Raw genomic sequence first — 24,861 nt, forward strand, 5'->3', positions numbered from 1 at the left:
TCATCCAGTTCAGAAATTGCCCCTGTTGCACCTTAAACGATTTTCCACTATCAGGGTGTAAGATCAGGTGTTCTGGATTCAAAGCCACCTCTGTAACACATGCTTGTCATTTCTTCCTTTGTAAGGCAAAGTGAGAGTCATGAAGTTTTACTGACAGAGGCCGAGTCGAGGAGGGTCTGTGTCTGTGGCAATACTCAGGCTCTGAAGCCTGCCCAGCACAAAAATCTTGCAAAGCAAGCCAAATGCAGCTAGTTATAAATCAGAGCGTGACATGAAGCCCGATGTTTCCTGCTCTTTTCCATCAGGCTTTTTAAATAGAAATTAATAATTATACAGGAAACTGCTCTGAAGTGATTAGTGTTTGCTGCTTATTCTTTCTTCCTTTTCCTTCCGAGAATATGGGGGTTAAAGCCACTGATGGGAAACCATAAGTGAAAGCAGACATGCAGTTCACATCTCCTTACAGAGACCAGGGCTGTGCTGGAGGATGTTATAAACAGTGTCTGTCTCTCACAGCTCCAGGACCCGAGTTCCTCCTGCCTGGCTGCTAAAGCCCAGCTTGTTGTGCCCATCCCAGGCTGAGGGATGCAGCTGCTGCTTTCCCGTCTGCAGGCACAGGAGCCCAGCAGGGACAGCTGCACAGATGGCCACAGACAAGGTGCTGCCTTCATCTGTGCCTCCTACACGTAGGACTCACAGAGGACCCAAGCAGAGGCCAGGTGGTCCAGCTTGATGCTTGCAAGCAAATAACACCCACCCACCCACTGATCACTCACTGATCCCCCCAGCAGCTGGCACTTGCTCCTTACAGCCCCCACACACAGCGTGGAGAGTGGAAACTACACAGAGAGACACTTAAGAAAGGTTTTACAAGAAGTGAGGGTGAGCAGGCAGTCTGTTCGGCCAGACTCTGCACACGATTGACCTCTTTTATACCCCTTTCTGTCTGATCCTCCTTCTGCTCCTTCCTGATCCCCCTCCTCTAATTATTCCCTCCCGTTTGCTCTTTTACAATCCCCTTCCTCTAAAATGATTCCTTCCAAAGTTTTGCAGAGTCCTCCTCAAATATCCCAAACCCTCCTGCTCTTCTTGTTCGCCCCTTCTTATCAGTTACAAACTCCAGGTGACCCTGCCCAAAGCTCTTCAATGGGCCATCAGTCTGTAACCTGACACTCTTGGGTTTTGGCATTGTCTCTCTTGTCCCTTTTCCACCAGGTTTGCATCTGTGTGTCCTTGTTTATGGAATCCCCCTTAATTTATTGCCACTTCTGCTTTGAAAAGGTCAGGTCCTTGGTCAATAGCCTTCACGAAGCAGATGCTCCTACCTTTCTCCAGGGATGCGTGCATGGTTCATCTCTAACCTTCCTGCTCTCTGGCACTAAAGGACAAGGTCTCTCAAGGTTACCAGTGAGATAGTCCAGACTCCATGGTTTGTGACTTTCCTTCGGACTCTTGAATATTTGTCAATACTGATGTTTCATTTTACAAGAATTTTAGTTTCATTTTTGAATATGAATCTTGAAAATATCTGACTTTTGTGTAGAATATAGTCAAAATTAGAAATTCAGGGCTACATGGCTTTTCCTTTTATACACAAAAATCCCTGCCAACCTCTTCCAGTTTCAAAAGACAAACTAAGAACAGAAGTTATGTAAAATTTCTACTTAAAGTATTTTTAATTTAATTTACTATAGTGGCTTTATAAGTAGGGACAAAGCATAGTCAGAAATGTTTGGCTCTGCCAAGTTAGCTTTTATCTTGAAGTTCCTGTTCTGTGCAGATGTATGTATGTATGAAATGAAGAGCCCCAAAGCAACCACATAGGGAAGCATGGGAGTATTTTCAATGTTGTATTTTGATGATAAATCGTGGAATTTGGTAGCAAGCCAAGATGGATGGCAGTAAATAAATTAAGCTTAGTGTCAGGGTAGACATACAGATCTTCTGACAGTATTTTCCTCATTATTTCATCTGGAGAACAATGCAAGCCTCAAATAATAAAACATGAAAAGTCAGAGGCTTGGTAGGAAGTTAAGCTCAAATCTGCATCCGTGCTTGAATATGCAAGACAGGATCCTTCCTCCTAATGATGCCTGTCCCCCTCATGCCCCACCATCACCAGGGCATAAACTACAGGTACTGGCCATGAGCTTAATATTACCTTGTATTACCAGTGACACGAGGAAATTCCAGGCACCCCAATAGCAGCAATTTTAGGAGTGGATTAGGAGGGCACTGTGAAAGAAAACCATGGTTCATGGCTGCAGAATTTGGGGTAAATTCAAAATATTCCATGACCTCCTTCGATATTGTCTTTCCTTATGGAGAAATGGAGCTTATTTCTGCTACTTTGCCTCTCAAAAATTGCGAGGAGAACTAGAAGCTTTGCCGAGGAAGCGCCGAGCCGGTTCGCCCTCACCGGGCTCATTCCAGGCGCGCCGGGGAGCATCCCCCGCGGAGCATCCCCCGCGGAGCATCCCCGTGGAGCATCCCCCGTGGAGCATCCCCCGGGGCGCGGCCCTGGCCGGGCTGCCGCTCGCGGAACGCCCTGGACCGCGCATCCCGAAACCCTCCCGCACTTCAGCGCGGCTGCTCCGGGCCGCTGCTGCGGCTGCAGGCGCTCGCAGGGACCGCAGAGCTCCCTCCGCCCTCCTGGGCCGTGCCGTGCCGTGCTCCCGGTCCCGCCCGCCGGGAGGGGCGGCCCCAGCCCGGCCCCGGCCCGGCCCCGCCCGCGGAGCGGCGCGGACAGAGACGCGGAGCGGCGGAGCGCCGAGGAGCTGCCGAGATGCTGAGCTCGCCCTGGGCACGCTTCTACTCCAACAGCTGCTGCCTCTGCTGCCATGTCCGCACCGGCACCATCATCCTGGGCGTCTGGTACCTGGTAAGCGTGCCCCTGGCTCCGGGCGCTCGGCACCGGCTGCGGGGACAGCCTGAGGGGCTGCTCCGCGCGTGGGGATGCCGATGGCAGCGGCTCAGGCTGCCCGGGAGCTCAGGAGGCTTTCGCGGCAGCCGCGTCGTTCGAGCCGCGGAGCGCGCAGGCAGCGCCGCGCCCCGCGCCGCTCGTCCCGGCGGGCACCGAGCCGGCTCTGCCGAAAGTGGGGCACGGAGCGGGTGCCTGCTCAGCGCTCGGGGCAGCGGGGCAGCGGGTACGCTGCACGGGCAGGCGCGGGAGGGTCTCAACCCAAAAGCTGTGTGGGGGTTGAATATGTGATAAGTGAAGACCCCTGGCGTGAAGGTTTCCCCCCAGACTTCGGGGTGGTCTCAGGCCGGAGCTGGCGGCAGCACACGGGCCCCGCCGGTGCAGTAGCTCCAGCAAGGCTGCCCAGCCCCTGGGCACTCCGCGCAGAAAATCATGATTTATCATCTCTGGTCGCTGCTTTATAAAGCATTTGGGTGTTCTTGTCACTGCTGTCCCCTGTTTGGCAGTAGCGTTTTGGTCTGCCTGTTAGCGAGCTGAAACCTTCCAGGCAGCTGTTCGCAGGTAATAGAAAGATATCTTTCTTCTGCCGGGATTACGGGACACGAGTGAGGAATTTACCCTGGAGACAGCAGCGTTCCCATCAGTAACCAAAGGCTGTTTGACGCTCAGTTATTTGGCCCGGGGAAAGAGTCGGTGAGGAGGAGCCGCCTTAAGCTCTCAGTTCCTCTCTGACAATTGTTTCCCCATCCTTTGCAATGCGGGGAAAGCAGTTTTCCCAGAGCTGGTCCAGCTATAGTCGCAGGGTGTTCAGAATAAAAAGAGCTGGTTGTTTGCTGTAGGTAACGTAGATGCGCTTCTCAGCCTGCTCCGTCTCTTGGTGTGCGGCATCAATCTCCGTCTGATGGAAGGCTGTGCAGAGCTGTTTGCCAAGCATCATCTTTCAAATGATTGCAGACGGAAGCAGATTAGACCCGGGCTTATTTGCTAACTACTGAAATTCCCTGCAGAAGCAAGTGAAAAATGCAGGGCTGCCTCCACGGTAGGACAGCTCATTAAATAAATTCAGCCAGTGCAATAAAAAAGCTAGGTTGACATTTATGTCCTAGAAATCATATAAAATGTTCTATGTCTTGTAAAATATGTATTTCACCACTGAGAAAATTGTGCATTAGTTGAACCATTTCTTGCTCCTGGTTTAATAAAATACCGTTAATAGCAACATCCACAGCCTGTACAATACTGACAGTATTGTAAAAATGCCTCTCTTTGCCTGGCTGCAATTAAGTTTTGCTAAGTTGTAATATGACCTGAAAGCTTTTGAACATTTCTTCTAGGGGGCTTATTATTTCTTTCTGCCTTCAGCTGAACGAAAACCTTTTCACATTGACTCCACAGAGACAGCAATACAGATATTTTAGCTGTTCAGTGGACCTAAAGTTATTTGAGGAAGAGGGAAGTGCATCACCTCGGCTTGGATATAAAGAAAAGTCTGATAGATTTTAGACTGTTACCTAATCTGTTATAAACATTTAAATACCAGTGGGCCAATTTCACATAGTATTTTACTGCAAAATTTGCTCTTAAGTATCCTTTCCTACGAGCAGGTATTTCCTGATTTACACCTCTTGCTTCTTCTGCTTTCATAATTTTTTCAGGGTGGATTTCTAAATTACTTCAAACTGATAAAGTGCACATTTCTTTCTGTGCTTTTTCGCTATTGCAAGTATTTGAATTCTAAATTTAATCATTAAGAATGGATATTTAGATGCATGTAGATAATAAATGCTAAACCTTTTTGATCGCTTATTAAGTGAGGAAACAAAAAGTAAGGAAGGAGTAGCTCCTTGAATGAATGGCCCTGGTTGAAAGATCTGGTTGATAAAGTCATATGCAAATGGATTTCTTTGGCTCAGAAGAACAATTATGGTTTGGTTACATAACCATATAACATAACATATGAAACCATATAACATAACATATAAACTCATAACAGTTTTATTACCACGTGCTGTTGAGGGTTAACACAAAAATAAGACGTTGTCCTGGTGGCATTTTTTTTCTGTGCATGTATTTTGGGTGATTGCGTTACTCCAAACCACACATGACCTATGAACATTACTTCACAGTTCAAAAACCCTCTCTGAGTTTTTGCAACACCAACATGTATTCTCTATACACTTTGCCATTATTCCTTATAGGAAATTACTTGAGGAAAAACATCGACCTTGAGAAGGAATCGTTTACTTCTTGCTCTTTCATTTCTCACTACTTGTGAGGTGTAAGTTTTATTAATTTTATTAATTCTAGGACAATGAATACAATGATTCAGTAGTAGAAGCATCTGAAGGAGGAAAAAGCAGTAGCTTAGAAGTTTTGGCAGCCTCTTAACACAACATTTTCACATGTTGAACCAGTTTTGAGTTAGCATAATTTCAAGCGGCAGAATTTAATGTCTGAGTAAATGTGGAAAAAAATAGGGCCTGAGATGGAATTCATCTTCCCATAGCAACCCTCCCAGTGCATTGGGAGTTGGAAAGGTGTTGATAACACACCAGTGTTTTGTCTGCTGCTGAACAGCATCAGGGCTGTGTCTCAACATTCTGCCCCCCCCCCCCCCCCCATCAATAAGCTTTAAGTTTACTGTTTTAATTTAATGTTTTAATTTAGTTTTAATGTTTTAACTGGGTGTTTGGAGTCTCACAAATAGTGGGGAGAGCGGGAAGCCGAGTGCACGTGGAGTCGTCAGTGCTGCTGTTGAGGGAGTTTCCCCACAATATTGAGGGGCAGGAGCAGAGAGCTTTTCCAACACAAGCACAGCAGCCACAGACACTTAGAGTGGTCTTGTGACGTATCAATAGCTGGGAAATTAAAATTTAACTTTACTCTATTTTACAACGTAATGGATCTCAGAATACTAATGTTTCTATAGCTCTTGTGTTTCAGTAGTTTCTTCCTGGTAGAGCCATTGGTACTACATCTACAGTAATATAACCCACTGCTGCATGGTATTGCGGTATAGCGTAATAATGCAATGTACATGCTGTCACTGAGCACTGAGGGACTTCAGTGTAAAAAGTAACTTGTAAAGGTTGGAGTAGCCAGGGGAAATTTCCTGAAAAGAATATCTAATGTGGTTGCAGAATAGCCCACTGTTCAGGAACTAGTGTGCTGCCTTGGGGAGAAAAGCTTAACAGGGGATGCAGCAATGTTAAATACAAACATTATGCTAAGGATTAAAACGTCAGTAATATGGCTGACCGGGGGTTAATGTTTATTTCAAACCTGAGCACCGGTTTGGTTTGGCTGGTTATTAATTTTTGAGGTTTTATCTTAGATAGACTGTACAGTTCTCTGTATAACATGAAATCAGAGGTCACAATAGTAACGCAGAAACTTTTTTGGGGCATAAAAGTCTTATAAGTGTTGTCTTAAAAAAAAAAAATCCAAACCAAGTGAAATTAGAAAGTTGCTTCCCATAGGTGAATTTTGTCACTGTGCTGTTCAGGACAGCAGCATGCTGAGATGCACCAACTTCACTTCTGATCTCCAGTGGGTGCTGGAGTCTGGGGAAAGCTGGCATTTCAGTTCCCAAGTGACCCAGTCAGTGCTGGTGAGTCAGAACAGCAACACCCCTGTCAGTGACAGCATTTATAAACACAGCGTGTCTTCTTCCTGAGGAAATGGACTCCACTTTCCTTGTCTAAAACACAAAGAAGGAACAACATCAGATATGCTGACAGTGGCATGGAAGGATTTTCCACTCTCCTGACAGTGGCAGTGGTGTTTCTGCACACCCTGAGGATCCTCTGACACCATCTGGGGTAGAAGGAATTCTGATTATTTCTGATTGGCTTTGGTGGGGAGAAGATGGAATTGTAAGGTATCAGTTTAATAAAAACAAACAGTAAAAGAAGGACCCTTCGTGTTTGAGCTGTGTGTGCCCGGTGCCTCCTGCTACCTTCCTCAGGACAGCAGAGCCCTGGGCACAGGCTGCTCCTCCCCGAGGTCCCACAGTCTCTCCAGGACCCTGCAACATCACCTTTAGCACCTCCAGTGCCAGTCCAGTGCTGCTGGCCCTGGGCAAAGGGTCCTTGCAGAACGGGAACCGCTGTGGATTCACCGCTGCCACGCCTGGGGAGCCGCTGCCCTCCCTCTGCGCTCCCTGAGCTCCTGACTCTGAGGGGCTAAAAATAAAAACTAATGGGAGGCTGAGAACCTTTTATAACCACAAGTTATCGAGTTGAGTGGCTCTCGCTGAAGGATGTGCAGTAAGAACATAAATTGAGCAAGCCGAAGTTTTTAGCCAAGGTGGGTTAAATGTTTGAGCTGCTATTTGTGGAGAGCTCAGCATGAATTGCTAGTTGTGACATTTCAGTTCTGGATTTTTCTGAACATACTGTTGAAAGCCTGTCTAATATCTGTCTCTGTCCCAGTCATCTTTTAATAAAAGGCTTGAATCCTGATGATGAAGAAATGTACTGGTAGTAGATTTATATTGTAAAGGAAAAGAAAAGCACAACGTGCTATGGTCTCACTGATTTACGGTTGAACACCCTGACAAGACTGGTAGAGTGCACTTGATCCGATGTCAAAAGGAGAGTGAAAATATATATTTTGTGACTAGGCCACATTTATGTCCTGGCATTTTTCAAGCCTCATGCAAGACAGCATGCATGGCAATGTGCTTAAACACCAGTTAGAAGATTTCAGTAATCTTGGCTTACTTGGCAGGGGGTAGAGATCAGCAGTGACTGCTCATGTAAACAGAATATTCCTGCACTGGATCCTTCCAAGCTGCTCCATCTACTCTCCTGCGAGCTTTACGCTGTCTGAGACTGCTCGCATCACCAAACAGTTGTGACTGAGGCTCCCTTTAACAGGTTGTGAAGCCCTTTTTAAGGAAGAGAAAGAAATTCTAAGAAGTTCTTGACTATTTGCAAACCCGGGAGAATCACGAGATTTTGAAAACTGAAAAAAGAACTGAAGTTGTGAAAAAAGCAAAATTACACAATCAGAAGGCCTGATGTGTTATCTCAGTGTCAGCTTGTGGGAATTTTTGTAAATACAGATATGAGGCCTTGTGTTTTACTTAGAAAATTAGCTTGCTTTGTCTTTATATGGAACGAAGTGGGCTAAAAAGAAAGGATTTTCAACTTTATATCTCTATGAAGGGCCATAGTAGCCAGCTCACTGAAGGCTCAGTTCCTTCATATTGCCCAGGGATGTTGCTCCCCGTGTTGTGCCAGCGGGATATAGCTGGGGTTGGGTGGGATTATCCTTTACCACCTCCAGTGACAGCCCAGTACTGCTGGCCCTGGGGAGAGGATGCTTGGAGAACTGGGGCCTGCTCTGGATTCACCAGGTGTTTGCCCCTCCGTGGCCAAGACCTGGGCTGTATATTCAGGGGAAAGAGCTGGGTGGTGCCAATGACATTCCTAATTCCCATCCCTTGGTAGGAGATGTAGTGTCAGCAGTATGTGAAATTTCTCCACAAGCAAGTAAAGGTGTCATAATGTGAAATTACTTGAGATTCCCAATTCTTCTCATAGAAATGGCTGAATTGATTAAATATTTATGTCCCAAGTGCCATGTCTATAAAATGATCATTAGTTTTTCTATTGTCTGTACTTCATAAGATGAAACACAAGATCATGGAAAAAACCCAGTAACATTCCCAAGTAACTCATTAGATTTTTCCTATGCACATGCTTGCTATTGTGGAGAGTGGAAAGAAAACTTGGAATTCATTATGAATAAAGGAGAATATTAATCTTCCTTTTAAAGGCTTCCCTGAAGATTGATATACATGTTGAATACCCAACTGAGACTGGAGTGAAAGGAGGTTCAGGGTATATGCTCTTGGGCTGGATCACATCCATTTCATTATCTTCAAGACCAGGGGGGAAGGAAATGACTGATTCTGCACACAAATACCTGCTCAGGCCCTGTATGGTATTTTCTTAACAAACTGAAAGCATAGGTATGAATTTTAGGTATGTCATAGCAAAAAATGAAGACCAATAATGATCATTAGCATGAACAAAATTATCTTATCTGAAGGACCTTCTCAATAACCATATTCTGATTGTAACTTCTCTAGAGATACACTGTTAAATAATTTAACAGTTTTTAGCTTCAAGAACGGCATCAGGAGAACTTCTTAAAGAACTCTTTCCTGCTATGCACAGGCCCAGGTTGGTTTCTGCAGTGCAGGACCTTATCCCATCTTTTTTTCTCCAATTCATGCTTCAGGCCCTCTTCAGTTGAATTCAAAAATAAAGGACTGCATGGGAGGAATTTAAATGGCACAATCAATAAAATAGCTAGCAAAGAGCCTAATCACTTACCTGTGTGTGACAGAATCCATCCCTGAGCAGGCCAAAAAGGTTATCTGAACAAAGGATGGATTCATTGGTACACCTTATCCCAAGTTTTACCCGTGCTTTCTGCTCTAGGTGAAAATAGCCGTATTTGTGTGTTTCCTGTGCTGCAGAAAGAAGTAGAAGCAGCATTTTATTAGCCTGTCCCAGACTCTGTCATACATGAGTATGACATTAAAACATTCATTAAAAATTTTTTTTCTTGCAAAAACCTTTTAAGTCATTGGAGGGATAAAATTTCTTGAAAATGTCTTTTGGGCAGCTCTTGCACTTACTGAACTGTGTTTATTAGTCTGTGACAAAACACAAGGATTTATGAAAATGTCTTTAAGCTCTAATCCCCTAACATAGGCAGTTTTTCTTATATCCCCAAATACCACAGTAAGATATTTCATAGGGTATGTAATCATTGCAATGACAGCTGATAATCTGCATCAGTTGTTTTGATAACGACACAGTTGTCTCATGCAATCAATACAATTATCACCTCAGAAACTGCAAACCTTTGTAAAATACCCATTTTTTTTCTTATTAAGGCCTTCAATTGGATAATAAATTCCCTCCAGTGAGAAAACAGATGGTTGGTTGTAAGAGGAGCAAAGTTTACATAAATGCTTGTTGAAGGAAAGAATCCCATTAAGAATTCAGTATGCTATAATTACATTTGGGTTTTTATACAAAAAATCATGAATATATTTATAGAAAGGAGAGGAGGTATTACATTAATCAAGTAAAATGTGTTTGGAAGTTCTGTTGAAGGTTAATATGTATCTCCTAGTGAGCCAGAGGAGAGCACATTAAGCTTCCTAAACTGATCGTTGATTAGACTGACGTCAGTGAAAATGCAATTAGTCTCATATATTCTTGGACATATGGAACGGATGTTGCAAAATAGCCAGGAATTAATTTCCTTGATTGCTTTCTTTTTCTCTTGTTTTATTGTGAGGCTTGTGCTCTGACTGTAAAACTCTGGAAGTTTAAAGTGGCCGAGGCTTGAAGATGTGCAGGGCAGTTTCTGTGCTGTTCTAAAGCAGGGCTGGAAGTTTAAAGTCCCAAATCTCCAAACAGCAGAATAAGAAGCAAAACCCCACACTTGTGTCTGAAGTTGTCAGAGAGTGCTCCTGGTCAATGTGAGGTGAATTGCCAGGGAGGCATCCCTGAAGAATTAATATGGATTTGAGCCTAGCACACTGTTCCTGGACCTCCTGAGGGTCAGCTCTTTTTCAGGTGTCTGCAGTCAGCTCCAGCTATTGTTATCCTGGTACTCAGCCTTGAAAGGGGTTTTCAGAGTGCTGTGACTGCTTTTCATTTTGTTGCTGGCATGTGCTGAGCAAGGTCTTATTCTATCCAGAGATATATTAAGCTGCTTAAAACAGACAGGACAAATGCTTTTGGCAGAAACACAGGTTTGTGGGAGATTTTCACCTTGGAGAGGTGCATTTCTCAACAGTGAAACAGCTGTGGCCAGCCAGACAGGATACATGTGATCATGTTCTTTACTATTTCAATGATTATCTGTACTGTACCATCCTTTTACTTCTTCCTGGCATAACTAAATTCCTGCCTTGGGCTGCAGAGTGCTTCAAGGGTGCAGTCACATGTATGGCTTCAGTGGATATTGCATGTGGTGGCTACATAAGAATAATGGATCAAAGATTTGGTGTGTTTTGGTGTTGGTTTTGGTTAGGTTGTTTTTTAAATGGAGTGGTTGTATGTGGCTTGCTGCCAAGAGCAGAGCACAGTCCTGTCAGCAGTGCAGTGGCCAAGCCCAAGGAGGGTGGAGGGGACTCTGAGCATGGACAGCACCGTGGGCTGCAGTGGCTGTAGGACACTCAGTGTGCTGGCCAGGGCCAGTGGGTGCCGGCACAGCCAGCCCAGGTAACAGCTACAGCGATGCTGCCTGGCCCATCCTCTGCCACAAGTCCACACAAAAGTCTAGATCTGTGGGAGCTGCCACAACTCACATCACAGTCACACTTTAGCAGGTCTGCCCTCAAGCTCTCTCAGTCAGCTGCGAGGCTCAAACATGCATTTTTGGAAGTCAAGGAGAAATGCAGAAACCAAACAAACCCCACTTGATCAACCATTTTTCTAGTAAGGCTTTGTTGCATGCCAATTCTCTGCTAGTTCTCCACTGCATCCTGAACCAAGATGACCTTTAGAAGAAATTGTGAGTTGATCTGGCAATGATATAATTATATATTTGATTATATTTCTCCATAAAAATTTCCCTAGAGGTCTTGCTGGGCTGAAGACCTCAGCAATCATTTTCAGAACTTTCCTTAGATACAGGTTAAAGTTTCTTTAAATACAATGGAAAAGCAACAAAGACTCCACTGAGAAATTTGTATACAAATAGCTTATTTCCTTAAACCAGAGAAGGACTAAGATTAAATAATGTTACGATTCTGTTATTAAAATTATGAAAGAGATGCCTCTGCCCAAATTAAGGTGCAAGCAAGACCATATACCAAAGTCAGTAGTATGGATTTTATTTAACAGCAAGTGAAAGGCAGAAAGAGATAGAAAGAAATAGAAAAAGGAGAGGGAAGAAGAAGACCGTGACAGAGGGATAGATTAAGTATCACCACTCCATGGATCCTGATGGGGTCTTATTGAGCCTGTTCTTCTGGTCTTCTTGGTGGTGAGAGTCCCTCAAAACACAGAGTTCAATGGATTAATGTGCACTCAGGCCAGCTGGGAATGCCCAGGGCGCTCCCCTGCAGGAACAAGTTTGACACAGTCTCTTGCCACAGACTCTGGAGCAGATGCATCCCTTTGCATCACCTGCAGTGCTCTGGTGCAAGGCCTCAGGAGTAAGTCTGGGGAGCACTTTAGGGGGGTCTTTGATGGATTATGGTACCCCCTCAGGTGCCTCTTGTGAATTCCAGTGGCCTGTGGGGTTGGTGTAGGGGAGGATGGGTGTTTTCTGTCTCTGACCTGAGGTTATGCCACACACCCAAAACTCTCCTCTTGCCCCCTTGGTTGGGGGGGAATATGTGCAGACTCAGCAGATGAGTCTGTGGGCCTCCCCCACCTCAAAATCAGCCAGAGCTGATTTTCAGGACAGCTGCTGGGTTTGGCTTTCTGGGGGATACTTCATTCTCCCTCAGTCTTGTCTCTTTCTCCCTAGACCTGAGATGATTGAACAATAGCATCACCTTTATCTTATCTCAAGTTCCTTTAGGCAGCTTAACTCACAGTCCCAAGTTCCCCTCAGGAGGCATCTTCAGGGAGAGGAGGGCTGGCTTTGGTGGTTGCAGCTTCTTTATATATGTTCTTTATATATTCTTTTGCCCTAATGGGCAAAAAGTTCTTCATAACAATATGTAAGCCACAAACCATAACATTTCTGTGTCTCACAAGTAAACTCTATCTCTAGGGAGGCAGAAACCTCTCATGTACATATTGCACAATCTGTCCATCTATTAAAAAAAAATAAATTTAAGCATTACCATATTTCACTAATAACAGACCTCTTGTGGTTTGGATTTTAAGCTTATTAAAAGACTGGCAGTAGGCAGTAGTTGAGTCATTTGTATAGAAGAGTGCTGGTAAATTATTCTAGACTTCCTATATCAATTTAATCAGTATAGTCTTTAAAGTTCAGTGTTTAGTGTCATAGCAATCAAAGCTGAAATTTTGTATAAAGTCTGATTGAAATATTTTATGCAGCTTTCTATTATATGCTCTCTATAATATGAACTTTGTAATATGCTAGTCTGAGCCTGCCTGGATGATTCTTTCCCTTCTCATAAGTAGTACGGAAAAATAGTGGCAAGAATTGCAGACTTCAATACCCTATCTTCTCCAAATTAAAAGAATATAAAAACCTAATTGCTACTTCTGACCTGACTAATGCTCTTCCTATTCCAGTGCAGTATTTCAGACAGCAGCCAGAACCATGCTTTGAGGAACCACACAGGGAGAAAGAACAGCTTGTTCAGGGACAACATTTTCTTTTATTATCCTGTAATGCTAAGGTTGGGCAGTCACCTGAAGCAGGAAGGCTTGTATTTTGTTTTTCAGATCTTTTGTGATATGACTAAAAACACTTGCATTTCCTTTCAATAAGTAGCTCATCCTTTTCTGAATTCCTTCAACCTTTTGGCTCCAGTAATAATGCCTGATAATGAGTTTCACTGGTCAAAGGAGTGAAGCATTCCCTTTTAACCCAAGTTCAAGTGTCCCTCTTTCTGTTTCTGTTCAGGCTGTTTTGCTCCGTTGGATGAAAAGATGATTGAGGGTGTCTGGGTCTCTAACTTGAACCACTCATTAAGTTTTGCATCACTAATACATCTGCAGCTTGTCCCCAAGCACTGGAAAGTTGAAACATTTTCATTAGCATGAAGCAGAAGGCTTACACAGTAGGAAAAAGAGAGAGGTGTCTACTCTGACAGCCAGGGTTCTCCTGCTCCTCCACTCCTGGAGTTCACACCAGTGGCTGTGGTGTGCTCAGATGTAGCTCCTGTGCCTCCAGAGGGAAAGAGATTGAGTCACTGCTGTGAGACTTGTCAAGAAACTTGGGTACACAGGAGGGACATCTTGTTCCTTGTTCCTTATGTACTATTTGCCTGCTCTTCACAGCACTCAGCTTAAAACCTTTATTGATAAAATTGCCTCCTTGTTTCTTCTTCAGTCAGGGCTCATAAAAAGCCCCCAAAGAACACCAACAAACACAAAACTTTGCCTAACAGGGAGACAGAGAACAGACAGAAAAATCTTCCTATATGGGGCAATAAACCTGAATTCACGATCTACACTAATAGAGGAGTTTGGGAAAGGCACCCCAGATAGTGAACCTGAACCTGAAAGTAAATCCTGAACCTGACTTTTTTTCCTTTGTAGAGTTCTTTTGTCCTTTTGATGAACAAAAGTGTTCTTGCTTTTATTACTATCTTCTATGCCTAAAGAAAAAAATGAAGAAAATATGCAAAGAACATGCCTAGTGAAAAGGGAAAGGTAGATAGGGAGAATTAGACATTGAGATACTTAAATAGACATTTTCCATTAATTCTTTTTCTTGTAGTGATACTGACTTCAAATATCCAAGTGCTAGAAAATACTCTTCTGTTTAGTTTCAAGGAGCAAAAGTAGTTTAATACTGATGTTTTGTTTCTATCATTTCTGTAGAGAAAAGGTACCTAGACTCATAAAATTGCCTTGAGTTTTTTGGAGACAGAGGAGAGGGTACATGGGTTCTGCTTGAGATTTTCTTAAGTTTTTAGTAAAAATGTTTAGGATTTCTTACTACTAGAATTAATGTCCTTGGCAATTTGCTTCCTTAGTATCTCTGGAGGGGACAACAAACTAAACCATGCCAGTTTTGTGGGATACTAAAAATATGCTAGAACTCCGTGTGCCAGTTCCTACATATTACAGGGCTTCCCAGTGTCATGAAACCAGCCCTGGAACTGTAAAAAGGGGCACAGGCAGGGAGCTAGTTCTCCACCAATGCTGAGATTTAAGGAGTGTGCTTAAGTGGATCTCTCTTGAGTTCAGTGAGGCTGAAAGCAGTCACAGAATTAAAACCATATGAACATCTTTCACCACCCATAACACTCAGACTGCTACATGCATGGAATCAGTTATAAATTGAACCCTCAAGAGAAATAAAGCTGGGAGGGGCTCTTCTTTTTTTCCTGTAAATATAGGTATCTCTCTTCACTGCATTAGAAAGCCTTGGGAGAACTATAGTAGAATATTTGTAGAGGGTAACCTGTAGACTGCAAAAGAAACATCACTCTATTATTAATGCAGTGTATTGATTTAAAGTACGTGTAATATTTCCTCTTCTAAACTCCTTTACCAAAGCTATTTTATTTTGACTCTTGACTGAAAGCCATTGTAACCCCTGGCAATTCTTTCAGTGTTTACAGACATTTATGCAAGTTGCTGGCAAAAGCATTTCTCTGTCTGCTTGAGTTACACATCATCAGTAGATTGGTGTTAATGGCATGGTCTTAGGAGCTGCTGGATCTAATTTTATTTTAGATAAGCTGGGATAGATACCATACAAAACATGATACCATACAACATACCATGATACAAAAGGTCTGAAATTATAGTGATATTTGTTTTCTGATCACCTGTTGCTGCAGTGGTTTCTGACACCTCTCCCCTGCATTTTATTCCTGTGGGTCACCACAGTTCACTGCTGATCTCTGTAACAAATGACATGGAAAAGGGGTGACTTATTGACTGTAGAAGTCTGAGTTTTCATGCATTATATAGTTTATAATTGCTGGATGCTGCCTGTGGAAGACATGAGGTTGTGTCCCTGCAATCTAAACACTGGACATCCTCTCCAGCAGAACTGCCTCACATTGTGCTTTATCTGCTGGTTCTTTGCCACAGTGCAGGTGGAAGCAGCATCAGTGGCTGGTGGTCAGTCCCAGTCTCATCACCTGCTGCCTGTCATGCTCAGGCTTGCATTCACCTTCCTCACAGAGCTGTTGCTGTTTAAAGTATCTTCCACTCAAATCTGAAATTATGTTTTATAAGCCCACAGCAGGAACTCCAGTTACTGCTCCAATATCTGGATGTCTCTTCTGGATGTCTCTTCCTCTTTCCACTTGGCTTCATACATTCTGTGGTCTCTATAAAGCAGTTATTTTCCTCCCCTTCATTGATTAAAAAAGTGGATGTAATTCCATCTGGCTGCCAGAGAAATAAGATTTTGGGATTTTAAAATATAATTATATAATTATTTTATTTCCGTATTGGAATAAGGGCATAGTTGGGCATTTTTAGGACTTTCTGTAGGTTCTTTGTCCGGTGTGTTGTTAGGGCACTCTGACCACCATCCTGCAGGGACTGAGCCCAGAAGCAGAACTGGGGCTGATCACCGCCAGCCCCAGCAGGGCAGGTGATAAACCGGGGGGGCAACCAAAAGCAAAGAGGAACACACCCGGTGACAAGCTGCAACATGCCTTTACAGAGTCCACCCAGGGAGCATGGCTGGGGACTGGCATCCTGTTGTACCCCTGGGACAGAGACTGATGACCCCAGGCTGAGCTGGATGGGGTCCTGGGCCGTGGCAGGGGTGTGGAGAGGCCCAGGCTGGGGCTGTGCAGGTCAGATAAGTGTCCCTGTGAGTGTCCCTGGAGCTCCTCTCCTGAGCCCCTGGCAGCACTGGGGCGCAATCAGCTCTAGGAGCCAGTGGTCACAGTTCTGACTTGGCAGTGCAAAGTCTTGCATTTTATTCTTATTGAACACCTGTCATGGGCAGAGTGGGAGCTTCAGATAAAGTTTAATAAAGAAACCCTCCTGTTGAGTCACAGGGTGAAAAGATCCCCTTGTTTTTTAAAGGGCTGGATCCAGTCTTAACCCCAGACTTCATCAACAGTTTATGTCTAAAGGATTATATAGGTATAATTGAACCTGTATACAACTTTGTCCCACAGGATGAAGGACAGCAAACCAGATATATTTAAATAAATAAATATGATGTTTTATTATTATAATGATTAGACAAAGCTATCTTAACCAGAATTCTTCACTACACAGTGTAGGAGATATAACAACTATTATAGTACGCCATGAAGCAATATTGAAACAATTGTATTAAAGCTAGCAAAAAAAATTATTAGTTGATATTTAACTGTTATTAACAGATCAGTGTTACATACCCATATCAGTGACTAAGGGCCAGTTTCTTTCACTCAGCCTTGACAGGTAACCTTGAGGGGCATCCTCACTCAAGGGAGAAGTGTCCACACATGCACTCCAAGAAGGGCTGTGGTAGAAGACCCTGCTGTTCAGGTTTGGAGCTGATTGTCTGTCAGCCATTCTGTCTCCAGGCCAGCTGTGTCAGCTCAGAGCTTTAGATAATTATCAGCAGTGACACTTGTTTGTTCCTTTATCCACATATTTTAGCAGGTCTACCACATTTTCATCTCACTGTCAGAATGTTTAACTTCAGGATTGAGTCAGACTTGGCTTCAGCCATTGTTCAACACCAAAGGCAGCATGAATCCCCCCTTCTTTGTTTACCACTGATAGCTTTGCAAACAGGACACTGTTCAAGTTATTTTAACCCATTCCAGAGAGAGCATCCTGCTGCAACCCCACTGCTGTATGGCCATGGACATGTTTCCGTCTCTCCATCCATGAAAGGAGGACAGTGTGTCTCACTGGGAAGGTACATGGTTTAGCAGCTTCCTGCAACTTTGCACAATTAAAATGCTTTCTAAGCATTGCTAATTGGTTGATACACTATTTGTTGCTGAAGAAATGTAAAACATCTTGAAGGAAATTTTGTCCCTATCAAAAGAGCACAGGAATCTCTTTTGCTTTTCCTAGAATGGAGATTTCAACTCTCATCCTAACTGCATATACCAACAGGGAATAATTTTTTATGCTCTTGTCCTTGATTGTGTGTCCTTGGAAAACATTACATTAGTAAGTTTTTAGACAGACAGAATTTATGCATTAAAGCATTTTTCAAAATTCAACAGTCACATCATAACAAAAGGAAAACCCTAATGAACACTATACACCCAACTGTGCACACATTTCTGGGAGAAAGAGGGAGCAAACAAACACGTGGTGCATTTCACTTGCACTGCTGACAGCACAGCTGGAAAGTGCTCAGGTGATTATGAGGATCTCAAGAGAACAAACTGATAGAACAGAAAAGTAATGCACTAAAGAGCATTAGAGAGATTCCCACTGACTGCAGCAGACTTCAGATCAGGCAACACAATGTATGTCTTATACAGAATTTAAGGCAATGCTGACAATCACATAATCTGAATCAGGACATATCCATAAGGAGAAAGTAGAGTGTGTAGGTCAGTATTTTATTAATTTTCATGGCTATATCTGTACCCAAAAAATATGTCTTTAAAAATTGCAACACTCTATACATTTATGGTTTCTGATTGCTTGGATATTTTGAGTTGTCTTCTTAGGTACTTTTATTACTGGCTTATATCTTCTAGCTTTCCACAAAGGAGTACAAAACAAGAACTAGGTTGTGTTATGGAGTTATACATAATGTTAAAACCCAGTAAGGTTTATGGAATGTACTTTGAATTTTGATAGCCATCTGATGTCTTCAAAACCAAGAGAAAGCCAAGACAAGATCATGCTACAGCATACCCAACACAAAGCTATTTAACTATTCTATGTAAAAATGCAGTAATGACAATCTCTAAGCCCCTCCAGACAATCTCCACCTGCTTCTTTTCTTACTGTTCACCACACTGTCTAACTTAAATTTTCTTTTGCTATAATTGAGATCTGTTTACCCAGTGGATCTGTTGCCTCGTTCTTTTCCCCCACCTTTCTGCTCATAAAAGACTGAGAGCACCTTCCCCTGCCTTTTCCTTGCTAAGCAACCCCAGTTTTTTCTCTACCTGTCCTACATTCCAGATGTCTCACTACCCTCTGTTCTGATGCAGGATCCTCCCCAGGGTTTTTCCTTGTACATTTTAGAAGGGGTTTGAATCCTTTCTGCAGAGGCCCACGGAGGACAAGTGGGAGGATAGTTTATGCATCTAATGCCCAGGTTTCTGCAGCACTGCCCAGCACCATGTAGCCACAAAGCTGAGCTTATGGGATTCCACTGAGTTGTGCTCAGTTAATTCACTGCCATACTCAGACTCCTTTCTGAGCAGTTATCCCTTACTCAGTGTTTTTGCCTCATGTTCTTCTGAAGTTCTTCACAAATGTGTTTCTCTATGCTTTTTGGTGCTGAATTTTGCTCTGTTGCCTGAATTCTGCTCTAGTTGGTCAAAATAATTTTTATTTTATGTCACAAAGTGCTTACAGCTTGGCATTGTCTGCAAATTAGAGAAAGGCAGAGGTTACGAGTGACTTAAAATAACAAGTCTCTCAATGGTACTGGAAAGCCCTAATCAATGTATCTTCTTTGCTGGCTGTGAATCCTTAAATCTGTCACAGCTATTCTTTCAGTACAGTTATCCAGCTGGCAGTGCATTCACCTTCCTGCACATTGAACCAAACCAGGTTTTCTGTGCTCATTTGTGAGAATCTCATAATGTCAAAAAGTGTGCTAAGATGCAGAGATGTTACCTACTGCTTCTGCCCTATCCATAAGGCCTCTTGGTCTGTCAGAGAAGGAAAATAAGATAAATTACTTACAGTTTGTCCTTGACAAGCCCGTGGTGATTGTTACTTGTCACCATACAAATTTGAAGTGTTAATGGGGAGACTGCTTGATTATCTGTTCTTATTTTGTTCTCACAGTCTATCTAGAAATTCATTACATGACCTTCCTGCTTTGAAACTGCATAAACTGTGCTTGCTCTTTTCTTGTCTTGTGAACTCAATCTATTCTCAGCAGTTTTCAAAGATTGCTAACAGATCTAGCATCAGCTGGACTTGATGGACTTTACCTATCAAAAAGGATTTATCGTACCTGAGAAATTCTCTAGCCTGTTATGTCTTGAAATAACCTGGGCTACACCTACACCTTCTTGTTGCTGTTAGTAACCTGTGATCAGATTAGGATGACTTTGAAGTGAGAACCGAAGCAATAAAATCCGTCTTTCCAAGCGTAGTGTTTTCAGCTTTCTTCTTTCCATGTTCTTCTTCACCAGTTATCTTCCTAGTTCTGTAGAGTAAGCTTTTAGCCTGGCTGCATTATTTCATGCTGAGCAATCTTCTTTTCTGCAATTAGCTCTCTTCACTTCCAAGCAATATGAGCATTTTGTTCAGATTTGTTTTAAAATACGGCTCTTGGCTACCTCTCCAATCCGTTCATAGCTGATACTTGACAATCCGCTTCTACTGGATCACTTGATATTCTTGGCATTTAATTCACTTACTGCATTTCATAGCCAAGGCCTTGGTGGTTGTGAATGTCCATCTGTGCCATATGACACAGGAATGTGAGCATCAGACACAGGGCTCACATTGCCACCTCCTCCCACCCCCCCAGGCCTCCTCATTTAGTAGCTCCCCTGAACCAGCACCTCACTCATGGCCTCTTAAAACCAGCCCTTTCCAGTACTTGAGCTCCTCTTTGGTCATCTAGCAGTTTTACAGGGTCTGTTCCCAATTCTGGTTCTGCCATGCTGATAGTCCTTGGTTTCAGCACCCATTTGTAATAATCCCAAAAGGACTGGTGGATGTGCTAACATGTTTTATAGTCTGAAAGAGCAGCGGTAACTTTTCAGGTGTGGAATAGATTTGGAATGAAAAGAGGTAATCTACATTTTGTTTAATTTTCATGCTGCCACTTAGAGAAGAAGTAAGTCCAGTTTACCAACTTAGAGAAATTAATTGCAGTGTTAGTTAAATACTGCAGTTGTGCAGTTGGGAAACAGCCTCTATCAGTTGGAGTGAAACATGGTGGGTATGTGCTGCCCAGAGGTTTTTCATGGATTAATTTCACAGACTGATCCTTTTCCCTTTTTCTTCTCTGTAGATTATAAATTCGGTGGTCTTGCTGATTCTGCTGAGTGCCCTGACTGATCCTGACCAGTACCACCTGACTAGTGCTGAATTAGGGGGTGAATTTGAATTTATGGATGATGCCAGTAAGTACAAATTCCCTAATTACTAGCACTCATTGCTCCAGCATTTATGTAACTGTCCTATCATTTCAGTAATTACTGTCCTTTTAATTATTGCTTCACCTTTGTATCTTGCAGATGCATTTTTATTGTGAAAGGTGTCATGACACAGTTCAAACATGTTTCCTAGTAGTAACCTTATCTGCCACCTATTAGTAATCAATCCATCTGCTCTGCTGTGTCCTGGCTTGGCAGGGGCAGAGCCAGCCCTTGGCAGGGAGATGTATCCCTGGGCATGGTGCTGAAAGCCCCAGGGGAATTTTGCAGGCCAGAGGGAGATATGTAGTCTCTGCACCTTGCAGCACCACATCCCACGTGCCTGCACGTGCACGAGAGCCCACGCTGTTGTTCAGACAGCTGAGTGTGCTCCTTCATGCTGGATGTATTCATGCACCCCCTGTGCATGTGGCATGGCTTGCACAAACCTGCTCGAATAGATGCAAATGCAAATATCGACTGTACAGCCACAGGCATATTAGCAATAACACAGAGCAAGTCCTTCTCTCACTGAAAGGCATAATAACAAATCTTCAATATGATTTCAGAGAAGGGTAAGCTATGCCATTCATGTCTCCTACAAAATCTCCTGTCCTTTGAGAATGTTTTCTTGTTCCATAACTTTTCCAAATTATTTGGTGGTTTGTTGATTTAACAGTCTAATTTATATCCAGTCAAGTTTCCCTCAATGTCATTTTGATAAAAATGTCTGTTTATTCCCATTTCTGCTCAGAAGATCGTTACATTCAACATTTCTCATAGTAGTCTGAAAGAAGGTCTGTTGCTAATCACCCTGGTGTGTTTCTGCTCAGAATCCCTCCATTCACAGCTAAAGGTTTTAAGTCTTTTCCTCATTCCTACTGAAATCAATAAAAATTTCTGTAGGAGAAGCAATAGCCCCACACATGAGAAAAAAAATTTCCCATTGTTGTGTCGGAGATGCTGGGTATCATTTAAGGGATGCTTATTTCCACAAGGTCTTTAATGCAAAAATGCCTTGAGGGTCTACACTGAATTAATGATAAGGGGTGATTGCAACTTTATTGTGTCTTCGTTCAAAACCCACCTACAACTTCCGACTAAAAATCTTTTTATATAACTGGATTTAAGAAAGTAAGGACCATAGTAGATACAGATGGGCTCCTAGCTGATTCTGACATATTAAAACTGACTGCCTTGTCCTAATTCTCAGAGATTAACCTTGGTAATAACTGACTGTCAGTGTGGTTTTATATAGCCGACATCAGAGGCCTGCCAGTGCCCAAGGCTTTAAAATTGTAATTCTGTTTTGTAATGCAGTAGCTGTCAGATAAAGTACATTGGGGATTTCCATCTACACTTGAAAATTGTATTTTCTGTATATTTTTATCAAGGCTTCTGAAGTGAACCCTGCAAGACTCTGAAACGATGGCTTATGGGCCAAGCAACCTCATTTCCATTTGGTAAAGGGAACATTTCACAGGCAGTTAAATTACGAATGAACACTTGAATTAATGTCTCCTTTTATTCTTTGACTCCTTCTGGTTTGGTGCCTTACTGAGTAAAGGCAGGTGAGTGAAGCTACTGACTTTTATGGTTACTGGAAATAGCTGGCAGGAGATGATTTCTTTTTTATATTCTTTAGGCATGACTGTATTTGTTCAAATGTAATGAAATGTATTATTATGAGATAAATCATTAGAAAAACTTCCATATACTCTTCTCTTTTCCTACTTTTGTCTTTTTTGAGGAAGTGTTTTTCAGGTTAGCTGCATGCACTGAAACCATGTGTATGAAATAAAGGAAGGTACATAATTATTTATGCTAAAGAAGGTCCCAAAGTTGTTATCTGTATGTACTTCTGTTGGCAAATAATAATGATACAAACACTAACAGCCATTTTTCTCATTCCTATTGATGCTCCTATCAATAGCAAATGATAAAAAAAATGCAAAAAATGCAGTCAAATGTAAAATTGCAGTAAAAAAACTGCAGTCAAAACTGCAGTCAAAAATGTAGTCAAATGTAAAATTTGTCACTCCCTTTCTCTCTCTCCTATAAGAGGATCCCTCATAAAAGATCTGAAAACATCATCTGGAAAAAAAACTTATCAGCTGTGTCACAGTAGTCAAATGAAGTTAATGACAGATTTCCCTTGACTTCCAAGAAACCAGGATTCCCCCAATATCCATATTCAGATTTATTTCTAGCTGTGCCTGGTCTATGGAGAAATCTCAATTTTCTGTTCCAGCAGTGGGAAAAATTCCTGCCACCTGCAGAGCCACAGCCAGTCTAGTGCAAACTGCTTGGAAATACCAGTGCAACATTGGTTCTAATCCCAGGATTTAGCGTGGTTCCACGGGCATTACCAGAGGCTCCAAAGTACCTGTTTGATTAGTCAGAGAAAGGATTTACCGGAACACTTAGAAAAAAGCTCTAGGCTATTTATTTCCCTTTCTATTCTAGAAAAGGAAGCAAGGGGGAAGAAAGTCTGCCAAGACTTAACCATGGGGCAGAGGGAGGTACTGGAAGACACCAGTGAGTCTGGCTTGTGTGGCTCTGCAAGATGTACATCTCAGAACCTGGTAAAATGCTGGGCTTCCTCCTGTGCTGGATATTCAGCTGGGCCCATTTAGTCTCATCTTTCTTAATATTATTTCCTGAGGGAGTTTAGAAGCTGGACTAGGGAAAATTAGAAATGTGTGAACTGCTCAATGTAATACTGCTGCTGTTAAAAGACTAATAATCTCAGAGCAGGAGATGGAAAAGCCCTGTAATTCATTTTGACTTCCCAGAGGGTTTTGACTGAGCCTTCTGTTCAGCTTATTCAGAAACACAGATCATCATCCTGACATGTCAACAGCCCAAACAAGCAGTGGGTGTTGCTTGGTTTTATTTACTGCTGTCATAGTGTCAGAGAGTGTGTGTGATACTTCACAGGCCACATGACAGCAAGGATTGAAATCCTCTGCATGCCCTACAGAAACTGAGGGGAACTTTGACATGGATATCAACAACTTAGGTCAAAATCTGCCCACGTCCCTGCCCTGGAATGGGCAGACAGGAAAAACAGGCATCTCAGGACAGGGGACAATAATGTGAGGGTCTCTCTGCTGGATATGACATGCACCCAGGACTTAAAAATATTAATTCAAATAAAAACGTTTTATAAAGAAATCTACAGACAGCAGGCTTGGACATCTGCTGGGGGATAAATGGAAGTGGTGGAGTAGGTACATTCCTGTCCCAGTTCATAAACACGATCTATGTACTACTAGTCCCAGATATAGGGAGGGGAAAAAGCTAGATCCCTTTCCAGTACAGGATATTCAGGGCACCATCTTCCCCTCTAATTTTATACTCCAGAGTAAATGTGCTGGGTTCAATGGTACAGAATACTCTTTCCTTCTCATTGCCCTCCTCTCTTTCCCAGGGAGAAAATGCTGCTGCTGTGCAGGTTGTGACCCAGGAGGCTGCGTGGTGGCTGGCAGCAGTGGCATCAAGCTTGCACAAGCAGCCTGGAGGGGAGAGCAAGGCAGTAATCCTTAGCTGGCAGTCAGGAGGCTCTTGGGTAAATAAGGCTGGGAGAGTGGAGGACTGCAGGCTGCGGCTCAGCAGCTTTCTGGCCCCTGCTCTCAAAGCTGAGGGCCAGCAATTACTCCAGCGTGGGGGCAGGCGATGAGGATTTGAGGTCTTCATCATTCCACATTCAGGGACTGGCCTTGCTGGCTGCTCCTCCCTGTCCCTGCAGCACCCACCATCAGCCTCCTCTGCAAGAGGAGAGGGGAAGGCAAGGAAATACTTTTGAGGTGATTTGAGGGAGCTCGAGCTGCAGCTTGCTGTGCACACAAGTACCCCATGACAGGAGCTTTGCCCAGCCCCCAGCAGCATCTTCTCTCCAAAGAGGCAGGAAAGTAGGATGTCACTGCAAGGTATAAGAAAGAAAAAACTCAACTGGTTTCTTTCTACTCAAGGAGAAAACTCAAAAAGCCATCTAGGACAAATAGGCTGGATAACCCTTTCAGCAGTCCAAGTACAG

General features: G+C 43.1%; 1 protein-coding gene across 1 annotated transcript in view; it reads left to right on the forward strand.

The window, feature by feature from the left end:
* Positions 1-2,715: 2,715 nt before the first annotated feature.
* LAPTM4B (lysosomal protein transmembrane 4 beta) overlaps positions 2,716-24,861 on the forward strand; it is a 59,452-nt gene continuing 37,306 nt past the window's right edge. The window contains exons 1-2 of the mRNA XM_038127343.1: positions 2,716-2,881; positions 20,699-20,810. Coding sequence (XP_037983271.1) covers positions 2,786-2,881; positions 20,699-20,810 — 208 coding nt within the window. The 5' untranslated portion in view covers positions 2,716-2,785. The remainder of the gene's footprint in view (positions 2,882-20,698; positions 20,811-24,861) is intronic.

The sequence above is a fragment of the Motacilla alba genome, chromosome 2, assembly GCF_015832195.1.
Source record: "Motacilla alba alba isolate MOTALB_02 chromosome 2, Motacilla_alba_V1.0_pri, whole genome shotgun sequence".
Lineage (NCBI taxonomy): Eukaryota > Metazoa > Chordata > Aves > Passeriformes > Motacillidae > Motacilla > Motacilla alba.